The sequence below is a fragment of the Calidris pugnax genome, unplaced genomic scaffold (genome assembly GCF_001431845.1).
Source record: "Calidris pugnax isolate Ruff unplaced genomic scaffold, ASM143184v1 scaffold19, whole genome shotgun sequence".
Taxonomy (NCBI): Eukaryota; Metazoa; Chordata; class Aves; order Charadriiformes; family Scolopacidae; genus Calidris; species Calidris pugnax.
This window is the reverse complement of record NW_015090775.1, coordinates 983177-999816: the sequence shown is the minus strand read 5'-3', so window position 1 is coordinate 999816 and position 16640 is coordinate 983177. Positions and strand designations below refer to the sequence as shown.

Sequence of the window (16640 nt, the reverse complement as noted above, 5' to 3'; positions counted from 1 at the left end):
AATACATTGATACAGAAGTTTTCCTTTTCTTTTCCTTGCTTGCTCACTCCTTACTGCTGGGACTTACTGCTGCTGCTTACAAAGCTATGATAAAATGTTCTGTGACTTTCTGAGTGCATGCTCCACAAACTGTCTGAAACGCTATTATCTTTGCAATGAAGGAAGCCCATGGCACATATTTTATAGGGTCAAACTGCAACTTCATGCAACTTGACTGTGTTACAGTCAATAAGTATTTGTGTGTATTGTTCTCCTATGCTTTGTGTATCCTTTGTGTGAATAAAGACCACTTCAAATTATTAGCAAAAGGCTAAATCCTGTACTGAAGCAAACGGCCACTTAGCTGTAATATTTATGTTTCTTGTCTAAGGGCTTCAGGTCTGTTTGTGATGCCAGAGCATCAGCATTTTCTTCCTGGTTTGGAGTCAGTGAACTCTAGCCTGTGCATCTGATCAATAAACTGCTTAAGGCTGTCACTGGCTACATGTACTTAGAACACCTGGCACTGAAACCCCTGATTTCAGCTTCCGTAGCTGTGAGGATCAGATTAGGGTAAGATGCTACTTGCGCAAGTAAAAGGATTTTTAAAACTCTCATATTCCTTTAACATGCAGCCCATTTTATTGCTGTTTACTTTTTATTTTCTTATTTGTTATTGTTATTTTATTTAGACGCTGAGGTCCCAAAGTGTTTTATTCATGCAGATGACAAATTATTTGGTCCTGAGAGTCTGGGTTTTTTCCCTTTTTTTTCCTGTAGATGTCGAGGTTGTCACAACTCGCATCATGTTTTGCTCAGCCAGTAATTTTATATCTTATATGTTTTTCCTTTTCTTTCCAGATGCAGAGGGAAATTGCTTATATGGGCCGAGATGGCCCAAGTGCTTCCCGCCCTGGATCTGCCGCGCACCCTCCCCACGCGATGCCCAGCTCTCCGCCCTCCACCCCGGTGCCCCACTCCATGCCTCCCTCTCCCTCCAGGATTCCTTACGGCGGGGGCCGGCCCATGGGTGTCCCAGGCAATGCCACCATCCCCAGGGACCGGCTCTCCAGCGTGCCAGCCTCGCGCTCCATATCGCCCAGCCCAAGCGCCATTTTGGAGAGACGGGACGTGAAGCCAGATGAGGACATGAGTAACAAAAACCTTGCCCTGATGCGAAATGAAGGTCTGTACGGTGACCCCTACTTGTTTCACGAGGGGAGGATGAGTGTGGCTGCACCCCACTCTGGACACCCCCTGGATGGCCCCGATCACATTGTAGCCTACCATCGCAGTGCCATGAGGTCATCGAGCACTTACTGCAACCCCTCTATGCAGCCTGAAATGCTGGAGCAGTCTTTGTACAGACCAAAGTCACGAAAGTACCCGGAGAGCCATTTGCCCACTCTGGGCTCTAAAACGCCTCCTGCCTCACCCCACAGGGTGGCTGACATGAGAATGATCGATATCCATCCTCACCATAGCGCTCACATTCTCCCCCACACCATCCAGCCTGACAGGTCTTCACCCAGCCGCCAGTCCTTCAAAAAGGAGCCAGGACCACCTGTGTTTGTGGACGCCAAAGCACGGAGCGCCCTTGGCATGGCCGAGGCGGTGCCCTCTCCAGTTGACAAGCAGGCTTTTGGCTATGGGTCATCTGCCATGCCCAAGGACAAGGAGACAAGGTAAGGCAGAGCTGGGGCTTAATTTATGCAAATGAGAAATGTTCCTAATCTGCACATCTTGTGTCGTTTAACACCCAGGGGACAATGTAATGTATAGGAGGCTGCAGTGTTTATTAGCTGTCTGTCAAGGTAGTTAGTAATTTAGAGGAGATGCGACACCACCCGTTATTAATCTGAAAGCATTGTCAACCCATGATGAATCCCTAGTTATTTTCATTTGTGTAAATTTCAGTCATTGGAAAAAATATAATAAAATAAAATGATTAACTAGGATTTTTCTTTCCAGACAACCAGCTCATGTTACAAGAACAAATGATGTTCTGTTCCTGCTAATAAGGGAATATATTTTACCTCCGTTAAGAATGACACTCTGATATTACAATTTTGGTTCTTTATGGAGTGGAGTTTTTCTCATCTAGTGTTAGGAAATGGGAAGAATTTATCATTACTGTCTTATCTCCTGTAAAACATGAATTTGCATTAAAATAGGACAGTTGTTTATAATAATGTTCCTCAAGGGGAAACTGCTGAGAAGAGTGAGTCTGTCCCACAGAAGAAATTTAAGCACAAATGCTGTTCCCAGTGATTTTTCCAGCATTACAAACAGTTGGCGACCTGACTGTTGTTAACTTTTGTGTGCTGACGATGATGGCAATGATCTCTCCTGTCTTTTTAAGGACTAGATTTACACAAAGGTCTGTGAAGGCTTCTCATGCCATAGACCCTACTCTAGGAGAGAAAAATCATTACACTGCCAGCCCGTTGCTGTGTATTTGTATGAGTTGCGCTAACCTCTAGTGTGTTGTTTGTGCTGTTAACTTTTATAGACCTCTTTAGGGAAACGAAGTTGAATAGCTGGAAAATGTTGAGTTCACAGAGGCCAAAGGTAACTGCTGACTGCCTTAACTACTGTGAAGATTCAGAGCTTCATATAGTCCCCAAACTTCCCTTCTGCCTGAGCAACTTGCTCAACAATTGGTTGCCTCTGACCAGGCTTTGCCAGAAAAAAAGGATGTATTGTGAGGTCCGTTGGTGGGGAGAAAATAGAAAATGAAAGAAAATCATCCATCCACAAAAGTTACAGTCTTATAGCTTGGTAGTTGTATTGACACAAGGATATGAGTTAGAGTGTATGTCGTTGTTTAACCCCAGCCAGTAACTAAGCACCACACAGCTGCTTGCTTGCTCACTCTCCCCCGGTGAGAGGAAAATGTTGAGTTCACAGAGGCCAAAGGTAACTGCTGACTGCCTTAACTACTGTGAAGATTCAGAGCTTCATATAGTCCCCAAACTTCCCTTCTGCCTGAGCAACTTGCTCAACAATTGGTTGCCTCTGACCAGGCTTTGCCAGAAAAAAAGGATGTATTGTGAGGTCCGTTGGTGGGGAGAAAATAGAAAATGAAAGAAAATCATCCATCCACAAAAGTTACAGTCTTATAGCTTGGTAGTTGTATTGACACAAGGATATGAGTTAGAGTGTATGTCGTTGTTTAACCCCAGCCAGTAACTAAGCACCACACAGCTGCTTGCTTGCTCACTCTCCCCCGGTGAGATGGGGGAGAGAATCAGAACAGTAAAAGCAGGAAAACTTGTGAGTTGAGATAGAGACAGTTTAATAAGTAGAACAAAAGCCACACACAGAAGCAAAGCAAAACAAGGAATTAATTCACTGCTTGCCATCAACAGGCAGGTGTTCGGCCATCTCCAGGAAAGCAGGGCTCTATCACATGTAATGGTTACTTGGGAAGGCAAAACAACATCACTCCGAATGTCCCCATCTTCTGTCTTCATCCCCCAGCTTTATATACTAAGCATGACATCATATGGTATGGAATATCCTTTTGGGCAGTTTGGGTCAGCTGTCCCAGCTGTGTCCCCTCCCAGCTTCTTGGGTGCCCCTTGCCTTCTTGTTGGCAGGCCAGTATGAGAAACTGAAAAGTCCTTGACTGCTCACCAACAACAGAAATATCAGTGTGTTATCAACATTATTCTCATCCTAAATCTAAACCATAGCACTATACCAGCTGCTGGTAAGAAAATTAATTCTGTCCCAGCCAAAACCAGGATAGCATATTACAATAAAGGGTCAGTGAAACCTGATTTGTATCTATTTATTTCCAAGAAAAAGATGCAGGTACCTGAAATTTCATTTCAAGCTTCCATTACTACAACTAGGAAATAATTTGACCTGTAGTTGCCTATTCTAATCCAAGAGAGAGCTTTCAGATTGAAAATTTTACAAGGTTCATGTTAAGGGGTTGAAAATAAGGGAGGACACCAGCAACTTTCCAGTCTTTGTGGCCTTCTCTCTCCCCTCTGGGCATCTCATCTGTTCACTCAGCTACACAGATATGCACACGACTGTGTATTTGTGAATATATAAAGAGCAATGATACAGATAGTTCTGCAGGTCCTTAAGGGGAGCTTTGCGTCAGGAGTTTTAGTCCCGGTCCCAGAATATATTTACAGTGATGAAAATAACATTTGCATAATTACACTTCCAAATAAATACATGACCTTAAAATTCAGCGTGGTGTGTATTAGCCACATGGCACTAAAAAAAATAATTCTGAAAGCTGCCTTTATGGGTTGTGGGTTTTTTTAACCTTGAGAAAGTGTGACTTCTAAAAAAATAATTGTAAATATCAAAAGCACTTCATGCAAATTAGTGTGTTTTCTAACCACTGCAATATTAAGAGTTGGGTTTGAGTTCTGCAGACAGAAAGTGCTCTAAGTCTTATTTTAGCTTTGTAATAATTCCATAAACTTTGAAAGTAAACGCTGTTGAGATTGTACTAAACTAAATAAGTAACACTGAGGGTAACGAGGCTGAGGTGCTCCTTTCCTGCTTCAGCAGGGGCTGGATTGTTACAAGGTTGTTATGAACACTTAAAAGGTGACATATATAATGGCAGAAAGGTATCCCACACCTTATTGTCTAGAACTTGCAGTTTACACCCATAAGCAGGACTAGCTTCTGTGAGGAAGAATATTTTGGGATTGGAGAGATGGGGCTGAATTCATCCTCTTCCAGCCATGGTAAAATGAGACGTGTGCTGCTCTGTCGTACTCATTACCCACTTGCTGATGACTGTGCAAAGAGCCTAAAAACCAGGCCACAGAACAGAAATTATGGCGTGCTCAGTCTGCCTGCGTGCAGGTGGTGTCAGGAGTGGGGTAGCAGCAAACAGGCAGAGAGAGTACCTGTTAGCCCTGGGGATACTGAGGAGGGAGGTCTTTGTGCACTGTGACAACAGAGACTCCCCATCCTGACTCATTCAGGAATGGGCTGAGGACCCTGCAAGCATCAAACCCATCACTGTTGTTCCTTCAGTCCCTTGTGGAGTGTGCTGAGAACAAAGAAATTATCTCTTGTGCTATCTCTTTGTGGAAATTACCTTGAAGTAGCACTGTCACAACCTCAGGACAATGTATAGTTTAAGTCAGAGAAAACATTAAAATGGGTAGTGATAATGCCAGAAGTTAAACTGAATCTCTCTTCCCCCTGTTAATTCTCCTTCAATTTTTCCAATGTGAGGCTGAAGTGGGATTTGTATGTACTTTAGGAATATGTTGGATACCGAGAGAAGATCAGACCTCTCGTTGACTGTAATCTGGTTTTGTTGAAGAAAATGGGTCCATTAGCTTTGGATTGTTAACTGCAGCCGATTTGGGTCTACAAAAGATGAAAACTGGTATTTCCCATTTTAGTTTTGCATTCTGGAAGCCAGTCTCTGTTATTTAAGCCAGAGCTGAGGGGGATTTAATCGCTTCGTGTGATTCTTTCTTGTGCCTGTTTTACCTCACGTATTTTCAAGATATCTGCTTTTGCGGTATAAAGCATTGAATAAATTCTCACAGTAATTAATCTACCAGAAGAGTTCCACATAAAGCTCTTTCACAACAGTGAGAAGAAACAAGTTAATGGAGATTTAAAAAGATAAAATATATTATTATTCATATGCACAAAAATATTTAAAGTTGTAACAAGTTGTAGCAGTTCATCTTTGAGGGGTCATCAACCCTTAATTCTGAAATTTACAGGGAGAATGAATAAATTGTTGTGAGTGAGCATGCCTTGTATAAACAGTGACTTGCTATCACATTTTTGGATAGCCCATTCATGTGGACAGTTCTGGAAGTTATTACAGGCAAAGTAGGTGTTTAAATGTTGATAGATTGGAAAATAAGCTGTTTACCCAAAAGTGCATTAAATTAAAAGCCATTTACATTCTTTGCATTTGAAATACACACTGTGTTGAAAAATTCTAGGTTATTTGATAGTGCTGAATATGTATATAAAAAATGCTGCTACTCACTAAAATACTATCCTTAGAATAGCAAAATAGTGCTGTAGAACGTTTTTTCCTCCAAAAGCATTTCAGCAGTTTACTGTGGCTCTGTTCTGTCTGAACACAACTTTTGTCCCCTTCTTTTTATGCCACACTAGTGAGAAAAGATGATGGTAGAACTGAGCAAGAAATGTGATGCTCATGGCTTGCAGTTCAAGGCTAAGGTGCAATGGCCATGTGTAGGTTACTGGATATTGTTCCCATCACAAAACCACTTTGTTGTTTGATATGTTGAAGTATGGATGGATTCTCTATACATTAGGAAAAAATGGTCATACTCTGTAAAGCCATGGGCAGTGGAACGCTCCATCAGCAGTGCACTGAGAATTGTATAAGAAAGGTGGACTTTGCAGATATCCCCTCTCAGACGCTTTCCACAGGGTGAAAGTTGTTTTTTCCTTTGTGAAAGATGTTGAATAACCAGGCAGAAAAAAATATGAATGCAAATATTAATGCTTACAAGTATTTCAAGGGTGGGTTGAAGGAGGAGGGAGCGAGACTCTCTTCAGTGGTTCCCAGTGAGAGGGCAAGGGGCAATGGGCACAAGTTGGAACATAAGAGGTTCCACTCAAATATGAGGAAAAAGTTCTTCACAGTGAGGGTGACAGAGCCCTGGAACAGGCTGCCCAGGGAGGTTGTGGAGTCCCCTTCTTTGGAGATTTTCAAGACCTGCCTGGATGCAGTCCTGAGTAACATGCTCTGACAAGCTCTAGGCAATCCTGCTTCAGCAGGGGAGTTGGACTAGATGATCTCTAAAAAATTCAGTGATGGAGGGAAGGTAAACTGTACTTCAACATCTTTCTGTTGGGGGAACTGTTTGTAGGAAGATGAGATGCAGGCTCTTGGATAAGAGTTGTCAAATAGCATCAAAGCTGGCAGTGCTTCAGAGCTCTCCTTTTCCCTTTAGCTTCAAGCTGTAGAAAGTTTGAGTTTAACCTTACTCTTAGAAGATTGAAATATTCACTTGTATGTATTTTTCCCTTGGGAGGAGAGGACAGCAGAGTACAGAGGCATTTTGCTGGTCTTTGCTTCACACCCTTCCAGGATATCCACTCTGCTGTTCTGGAGGCATTTTGGGGTAAAGTCTAACTGTGCCACTTTCATTTGGTACTAGGGAAGCCATTGGGAAAGAAAATCTACTCCTGTTTCCTTTCTTTTCCCAGTGAGATAAATAAATTCAAATGAAATGTTTCCCTCATAGGGTAATATAGAAAGAAATCTATTTTCCCATGTCTCTGACCCTCTTTTTGATTACTATACAGACTTCACTTGGGGTTTAACTGTAAAATATGAAGTCACTGAAAATCTTTCTCCAGGGTAGTGTGCCAATTAGTTCATGGTGCCAGACTTGGTATTTGAGTACATCTGTTATGGATGATGCACTGCACAGCCTAGGGTTGGACAGGAACGTGAATGAACAGTTACACAGTCCTGTTCTAGTTTGTGTCTGTACAAAGTGTCTTCTCAGTGATGTGAGTATTAAAGACATCCACAGGAAAGGGAAAGAACATGCAAGTCACGCTTAAATAGCGTCACCGTGAGCAGTGGGTACCAGTTCAGCAATACGCTGAAGCCTGCTTGGGATTACTTCTGGTTAATTGCAGTAGAAGGAATGACATGAAACCTCAGTGAAACTGTAAGGAAGAAATCTGGTGATGAAATCTGATGTATCGGTGCACAGGCCCCGGAGAAGCAAGGGCTTGTTTTGCTTCTGCTGAATTTGAGGAGCAAGATGCTAAGGCAGGGCCCCATTGCATGGACATACCCAGGGCCGGGGCTGTGGATCAGGCTACCGGGGAGAACAGGGCTGGCAAGCGGCCCCTGCCTGTACTTTTCTGGCCAAAGTCTGTGACAAGCCAAAGCCAAGCCCAACGGAGGAGCCTGCTAGTACTGGAAGTCCCTTCTGACCTTGTCCCCTCCTTTCCTTCCCCACCATGCTACCACGTCTGACTCTCCCAGCATTCACAGGAAAACAATGTGAAACAATGCCCTTCCGTGCTCAGGCTGATAAAATGGCCGTTTCTTTCCCAACTGCTGTAGAGGGGGCCCTCCCTGCTCTTCCTGGGTGGTGAAGAGATGCAGATTTATCTGGGAAATTAATCTGGGAACAGAGACTGGGTTTCGGCCTTCTCGTGCTGTCACTGTTGGCAAAGAGGCAAACTGCTGCGTTTGGTTCTGCCTGACCCTTTCTCCCAGCCTTCCCCATCCTGGCCTGCCCTCTCCATGGTGGCCTGCCCCATGGCACCAGAGTGCTGGCCTGTCCCCTGCCCTGGGAGCCCTGGCCTGCCCCATGGCACTGGAATGGTGGCCTGCCCCCATCCTGGGGGGACATTGGCCTTCCCCATCCATGGGACCCCCACCTGCCTGGTGCAGGAAGGGATGGCGGGGCAAGCTCTTCCCCACACCTTCCCTCTCTCCACAGCGGGGAGCACAGTGAGAGGTAGAGAATATAATGTTGAGAACAAAGAAATGCACAACTGCCATGACAGTGCGGGCATCCCTGATAGACCCCAGCCTGGCAGAGCAGAGGTTGCTCTAGCCCTTCACAGGGAAGGGGCTGGCTGTGGGGCCCGTCCCTGCTCCTCTGGGACAGTGTGGTGGGTGGCAGGACAGGGCCACCAGCCCCCCAGCCACCTCAGCCCAGAGCACGGCCCTGCCACCTGCTCGTGCTGCAGCGTGCTGCCTCCCGCCGCCTTCAGTCAGACCGCCAGGTCTCCGAAAACCAGGTCGTTTTATTTAATGCCTAAAAGGCGCCTCCTTTCAGACACCTGTTTTTGAAATGTTTGGTGGTGATGGCCATAACGAGTCTGGGTATTACAGTGAAACGATTACAGGAAAAATCCGGCCTTGTCTTTAGCGGAGTAACTCCAGAGCACATGTAGATTCTTCACATTCTTAATGCTTTTACCATATGAAAAATAACGTGCTCTGTGCAATTGATTCCAGTATTTCATTCGTTTTTCATCATCTCCTATCTCTGGAACATCCCTCTCCCTCTTAACAACATATTTTCCTAGATTTCATGGCAAAGGACAAGATCAGCTTTGTGTTGCCATAATCTCTTTTGAAGCAGAAAATTGTTTCCAGATTATCGAATGTGGGATGGAAAAAACATCACATTTATGAATTGGTAAAACAGATAGACTTCCAATTGAGTTTAGTTCCAGGAAGGTTTTGTGATGATTATCTGGGAAATAAAAATGTTTTCATTATTAAGTGTCAAAAATGCTGCATTAAAGTTTGTTAGAATATATTTATCCCAGGCTTTTAGTACTTGTTTTTGTTCCAAAGGTTACTGTGGCCTGAACCAGTTTCTTATTTTAAAACTTATAATAGTGGAAATTCTGTAACGTGTTTCTTGGTTTGAAATGAATTAGGTCAGATTCACTAGTCTTCTCATCACCGTTCAAAATACCTTTCAACGTGAAGACAGAAAAATAAGACGCACACGCTGTATTAAATCGCAGTAAGAACATGTCTGCCGGCTGGGGACTGACTGAGCACTCTCTTCTTCCCTCCTCGTGTCTGTTAGCATCTCGTTGCTTGTTTTGCTGTCCTGTTTTCTCAACGTCTGGGTGTCTTGGAGTCTCTCCTGGCTGTGGTATCTGCGTGCCATCCTAGCAAACCTCTATTTCATTCCCTGAATGTGGATGAAATCATTAACCTGGATAAACTGGCTGGCTACAAGCTGGGCTGGTTACTTGCTTTGTATCACGTCAGCTTGCTTTTGCCTCGTATTGATACCTACATTTCAGTTTATTACCAATTGTCGTTATTGCTATGGCCACCTAACGGCAACTGCAGCTGGGGTTGGCTGGAGCTCAGCTGCTCCCAAGTGCCCTGGACTTGGTGATGGATGGCCCTGCAGCAGGCCGAGTCTGGGGCTGCGTCTGTCTGTCCCATCTTCTTTCATCAGTCATTGCTGCTGGTCTTAATCACTTGCTTTTTGGGAAGTTTCGTTCCCAGTCATCTTTCAAAATCACAGCCTGCTGTTGGTGTTTGCTTATGTGTTTCTCCACAGTCACTTAACTGCTGGCATATTGGGACGCATTTTCAGAAGGTGTTGTCTAAGGTCCCATATTGATGTATTTCGATGTTGTGGCATGTCACTGACATACCAACGTGTGAAAGAAGGCACCTCTCTGAGCAAAAGGCTGTTTTGGAACCCACCAAGAAAGTCATCTAGTACCTGACTAATATCTGCATTTATGTAAACAGATAAACATACAAATGTTAGCCTTCCTATTCAAAAAAGTCACTCTTGTTGTTTAGTTGCCTTTGGTACCTATGGAAAACACTGACCATACCTATTACAATTCTTCATCATCTCTTTTCTTCTGCTTTTTAGAAGTTTCTCAGGGTATGTGCATGAAAGCAAATCTGTTTTATGATAAAGTTGCTGCACAGTCTGCATTTGGTGTCCTGTGCCTGCCTGTCACGTTGCTGTCCTTTCCAAAGCAGACAGTTGTGATGTCAGGTGCAAAGGATTTGGGCGGGGAATTAGTCAGCTTGGGCAGATTAAATGCTTTGCATACAAAAATCGTGGGTTTGGGGAAAGTAAAAATAGTAACAAGAAGTAGTGTAAAGTCTTTAATCCTGAAACCTTATATACAGGCAAAACTATTAGCCCAGTGTAGGGAAAAGAGAAAGTATATGTAATGCTGAAAAAAATTATTTTCACTAGTTCCAAGAGGCATGAACTGATTGTTTTAGGTGCCTGTCTCGTGAGATCACTAGAAGTTTATTATCTGGGTGGTTGGTTGTTTTGTTCTTTTTTTAACCAAGCAGATTTCTTTTTTATTGTCTGTTACCATGCAAAAGCTGTCCAAACCAAGATGCGGTAAGCAAACCGGTACCCATGGGCCTTTGCACAACCTCTGTAGTGTCTTTCCAGTCCTGTGGTAATCATTCACCTAGAAAAACAAGTCTGAAAGCAAATATATCTGGCTTTAACAAACGGTTCTCTTGTCTTACAGAGAGAGGATACAAGCCATGGAGAAACAGATTGCCAGTTTAACTGGTCTTGTTCAGTCTGCGCTTTTAAAAGGGCCAAATACAAGTAATAGCAAAGATGCTTCTAGGTAAAAAAAGAATTCATTAAATCTGTTTCTCTGTAATGATTTTAGTAATCAATCAACAAAAATAATATTTGATTGTAATAGTAAAAAAACCCTGAATGCTCAATCATTTTTAAATATCTTCATCATCCCCATGAGAATGCTAGGCAGAGAGGAAGAATATGCCAAGTGATAGATGGACATTAATTGCATTACTCTTCTTTGTGTTAAAAAGAATGAATGTAGCTACATCTCTGTGCTTTCTACTGCTTGTACTCCATTCCTTGCTTAACTTGTATTAAAAGCTGATTTAAAAAAAACCTGACAAATTACTGGTGATTTAAATTAAAAATATATATGCTAGACAAGGCGATTTAATTTGTTGATTATAAATGTCACTACTGTTTTACTGTTAGTAAGTTAAAATTATGATTTTTCTTTTTATTACTTAGTGAGAAGATGATGTTGAAAATTGTGTCCAGCAAGAGCAGCAGTGACACTGCAGGTAAGAGAATTCACGTTCCATTTACAAGTTATTCAGGTATATGAATAGCTCTAATGTTACTATCCTGGCTTATGGAAATGTCAAATTTACTTAATTTCCCATAGCTGTACTGTCAGAACTGAAGTTTAAGTTCTGGATATGGGAGTCGATCACATCCTTGTTAAGAAAGGAATTTCTGACAGGTTGAGGTGGTCTTTGGAATAAATTTCACACCTGTGCTGAATAGTTTAAATGAGATACGGAGTCTCCGCATATGGTGAATTTTTCCAGTGACTCATCCCATCTATAGTATATATAGCTGTCATTAATCCCAGATGTATCCAGATTGCAGTAGGAGGCTCAATATTTCATACCTATTCTGGTCACCTGAACTTTCCTCTAAGGTTCTTCTCTCAGTAGGATTCTATGGATATAATGACACTAAGGAATTTAGCAGTCAGCAAGACAGCACTTTCCTTAATTAAGCCTTATTGATCTGTTACTTATTATTAGCGTGTGCCTAAACTGTTCTGAGCAAGCATTGATTATGAAGCCAATAAGAGCTGGTCTTACTTCAGCTTCCCGCTTGGAGAGCTGTTAAGTGTTTAAAAGATGGAGTTAAGGCTGTTGTGAAAGATCTCCACGTGAGTGGAGCTCTTTGTGTATGGGCTGCTGGAGGAGATGTCCGCAGGGGCTGTGTGTGTGTGTTCATATGCCTCCTCTTCACCCTTTGTCATGCACTGAATGCAAATAAAGGCAGTTCCCTACTTCCTGGTAATGCTGTTCCCACAGGGAGGTCTGTGCTCTGGCAGGTAGTAAACCACACACATTTATTAGCAAATCTATTATGCTCTTAAGTAGCCTTTCTGTTGGAGCTGTTAGTTCACGTTCAGGATTCCTGTTTATCTGGAACTGCAGTATATCCTCCTAACCAACAGAAATCAAACCAGACCTGGAAACTATCAAGCCATATGCAAGGAAGAGCTAAAGTCTTGGTACTAGAGCTTTGCTCCCAAGCCACTCTCTGGTCCTGTGCCAACTCTTCCCTTCCTGCTGGCCCCTGGATGGGGAGAGCAATATTTAAGGCTGTGAAGAAATAAGTAGTAATTTATCAGTTTCAGACAACTTACTGAAAAGTCCATCACTTTTCAAAACAGCTGCAAAATGCTCTTAGACTTTTCCCTTTTTCAGTGTTATTATAAACTGAGAATTTATGGTATTTCCCACTTGCACAGGCCTCGTCTCACACAAAGCACCTATGAAACCATCAAAACACACATTGCCTTGTGTTCCTCTTTGTATTGTATTGCTGTTTGGTCTTTTTGCTTTCCCCGTGTTTGTACTAATTTGCAGGGGACATTGAGTTGGAGATCCTGATCTAAGTGGGCCCTGCTTTCAATGGCAGTGTGGACCAGATGTCTAGATCCTAAATTATTCAGTGATTTGTGTGTGCTTCTTTGAATGTGCTTTCAATGAAATCAGAAATGGAGTAATATTCATTGGGAAAAGGCCCTGCACAAAGCAAAGGTGGGGATTCCTTGGTGTGGAAGTCATGCCCAGCCTACCAGAATAGCATGGTTCATCTGACCAGCGACCACTTCCTGCCACTGTTGTTCCCAAAGACCCCTCACTCACTACCTTAAAGTATAACTGACATGGTTCATCTGACCAGCGACCACTTCCTGCCACTGTTGTTCCCAAAGACCCCTCAGTCTCTACCTTAAAGTATAACTGAATGCCTGAAATGGCAAAATTACATCTAACAGCTGCATGTCCAAGCATGAGGGGGGAGTGGGGCGTGTAATTTACTGTTAAAAGGCCAGATCAGCCTCTGTAAGGTACTGACAGAGACATTGACTTTGCCACACGGCCGTGCCCATATCCAGCATGTGAGTAAGGATACCAGCATTCATGTTGTGCAATAGATGCCTTTCTGATGGCTTGGGAGACAGGGAGAGGGCAGCGTGCCCAGCCACGCAGCCAGCCCTCTGCAAGGATCCCTATCAGTTCTGTAAAGTATAGTTGTAACTCCAGCATCTGCATCCCTAAATCCTGTCCTTCCAGCATGACTCAGCCACAAAATTAAATTGTAGCAGGTAAGAGAAACAAGGTGTGATGCTGACCCCAATATACTCAGTATTGTAACCCACATCAGCTGTTGTTGAAGACTGCTGTATAATACAACAGTCCTGTATAATAGAACAGTCCTCTATAATAGAATACTCCTGTATAATAGAATACTTTGCTTTTTGCACCTGCCTTTGAAATTGTGCATGACAGTCTAATAAATCAATTCAATCCCTGCTTACTTGAAATTTAGGCAATCTGCTACAGAATGTTTCTCCTTTTTGCAAATTTACTTGGGTTTAAACGTACCAGTAGCATCTAGAAACACTTCTGCTGACCATTGTTTTGTTCTTCAATTCACCCCAATCCTTATTAAGTATAGCCATTTAGACAGTTGACTCTCTTAGTATACAATTCCACTTGACAACTGTGCACCAAGATACCAGTTTTAGCAATTTCAAAGTCTATTTGAAAGAAAAAGTAGTATAAAATGTTGATTGAGTAGTCCTTTCTAGAGCACTGGTAAGCAGAAACGTGAATTGCTTCCCATCCTGAACAATGAAACATCTGTGCAGGATAAAATTGGCTTATCAACATTGAACCAACATTGTATTTTATAGCATGTGTTCCAATGATAGGATACTTTCATGCAAAAAAAATAGAGAACTAGCTCACTTGGGAAGAGAAAGAAATCAAAATTTCTAAATCCTAGATAACTGTATATAGCTAGATTGTGAATACTCTGGTATTTCATATAAACCAAATTATATTTTACAAGTTTTTGCTTTGACAGTCTGTAGCAGATTCTTTAGCCTCAGATATTAAAGAGTCTAAATAAAAATGCTTTTTCACTGGGGAAAATGAGCCTGTAACAATCATACTTGTCTGCCTTTCTTGTGTTTTATTGCTTTAGGCTCAGTTCTTTCATGGGGGGTGGGTTCAAAGAGCAGAAACCTTCCACAAACTAGCTATGTCTCTTCTACTGATATTAGGAGAAATCCCATGACTGAATCCTTATAACCTCCTTCGTTTCATCAAAAGTGAATGATATCAAGGGCCTTTATAACCTCCTTCGTTTCATCAAAAGTGAACGACATCAAGGGCCTCTTCACTTAGGAACAGCATGTGACTCTGAAAACAAACCATAGTAGGAAGATTGAGATTACTAACAAATACGCTAAGAAATGCTCACCTACTGAGTAATTTCTGTCACATTTTTTTTCATCAAGTGGTGAGAGTGATAGATTAAATCCTGGATTCATTGGTTAAGTTGAGATCAATTGCATCGTGGATTACCAAAAGAAGCAATAGTTCTTTGCTAGTTGCTGCCTTGTTGGAAGGGGACAAAGGACATGTCAGTATTTCCCAGAAAGGAGGACATCTTTCTGCACTAACACCACCAGTACCACCAAGAGAGGGAGGTGGCAGCGGGGAGAAGTATTACACATGTAGGGCTTGGATTTGATTCCTCACTCTTTGTGAACTCTCTTGTTTTCTGTGCCTGTGTGCCTTTGTCACATTCATGACTCTTGCTGTGAAGATCTCTGAATTAAAAATTTAGTCCATATCTGCTTGCTTTTATCTCAGATTCTAAACAGATCACTCCAGTCTTCTGGACCACTGAGGTGAAGTTGCACACTAATATATTCCGTTCTTTTAAGGGTGCTTTAGTGCCTGGCCATAACAGCTTGTTAATGATGGAATTGCAACCTTAACATTTCATTTGTCTATTTGTATAGTAGATTTTTAACTGAATGGTAAAAGAACTAAGTAACTGTCATGTCTCCCCAGATGATGTTTGAAAATGTTGTGGCTCTTTAATAAGAATACAAATAATTTGTGAAGACATGTTGCTGGGTATCTTCTGATGGCCTTTTTTTTCTAGCCTGCTTCAAAACAAAATCTTAGCATTTTAGAAAGAAAAATAAAATCTGGGAAACAGAAGGAGAGCGGTGTCTTTGCAACCATAGCAAAGGTCAAGTGTCAGGGAGTGGAAGTTGTGTTCCTTACCTTCCTGAGCCTGGGCAAACAGCAAACCTTTCCTCTTTCTGCAAATCAGTTTTCTTTTTACTTTAAAAATGGCAGCTTAGTTCATTAACCTTTGTAAAAAAAGTTAACATTTCTTTTTTGTCCAGAGTATTAGGGAATTATGGAGGATTTTTGCATTCAGGCCCCCTTACCTAGCTCAGGCAAAGGCTTATTGAAAAAGCTTTTAAACAGCTAATGCTGTTTCTTTCCCTTCAACCCATCTGGCCATACATCTAATCGCAAAACTACAGCCTGGGACTATTTCCAAAAAGTAATTTATACTCCCTAGATGGAACAGCCCCTCGTTCAGTTGCCCTTTTATTCCTTTTTGATGAAAATATGTATCTCTGAGAGCTCAGCTGCTGATCCATCCTGCGCTCCGTTGCTCGCTCGGTGTCGGTGGTGTCTCACACCCACATTGTGCTTCGCAGGCTCCGAGCACACTCTGCAGCAGGGACACCGTGGCAGCCCAGAGTACCTAACGGTGAGAAGAGGAGGAGGAGGAGAGCTGCTTTGTAGGGAGTTGGAGACATTTATTGTTTACAGAAGCAGATCACAGTCCGTCTATGCTAAAAGGAAAGCAGGCACCCCTTCCTGAGAAAATATGTGAATTGACTGGGGTCCAGCATGGGGGAGGAGAGACTGGCGGGGGCTGATTCATACCTTGGCTGCATCATCACAGGGTCAGGGGCTGAGGTTTTGGAGCTTTTGCTTGAGGCAAAGAATAGCAGAAAGGTAGATGTGCTTTCAAAAATAGTCCAGGCTAGGGATCAGAACTCTTGGAGGCTTACCCACATTTTTCAGACTCTCTGGTGGTTTCTGTCTGTAGGGTTTATGAACTAAATACCCTTTTCTTTAAAAAAAAAAAAAGGCAAAAAAATAGTGTGTGGGAGGGAAATAGACGCTTGACTGTAGGAAAAACTGTAGTGTATATGTAGACATAAGTATTAGCATATCTTAGACTGAAGCATGGAGTGGGTACAGAATG

General features: G+C 42.5%; 1 protein-coding gene across 13 annotated transcripts in view; it reads left to right on the top strand.

Moving 5' to 3' along the window:
• KIAA1217 (KIAA1217 ortholog) overlaps positions 1-16640 on the top strand; it is a 357518-nt gene that overhangs the window by 297177 nt on the left and 43701 nt on the right. For 11 of the 13 annotated variants that reach the window (XM_014946387.1, XM_014946368.1, XM_014946397.1 and 8 more), the window contains 3 exons: positions 841-1664; positions 10993-11097; positions 11526-11578. In XM_014946387.1, the coding sequence (XP_014801873.1) occupies positions 841-1664; positions 10993-11097; positions 11526-11578 (982 nt within the window). The remainder of the gene's footprint in view (positions 1-840; positions 1665-10992; positions 11098-11525; positions 11579-16640) is intronic. The other 2 variants (XM_014946462.1, XM_014946404.1) reach the window with 1 other exon arrangement.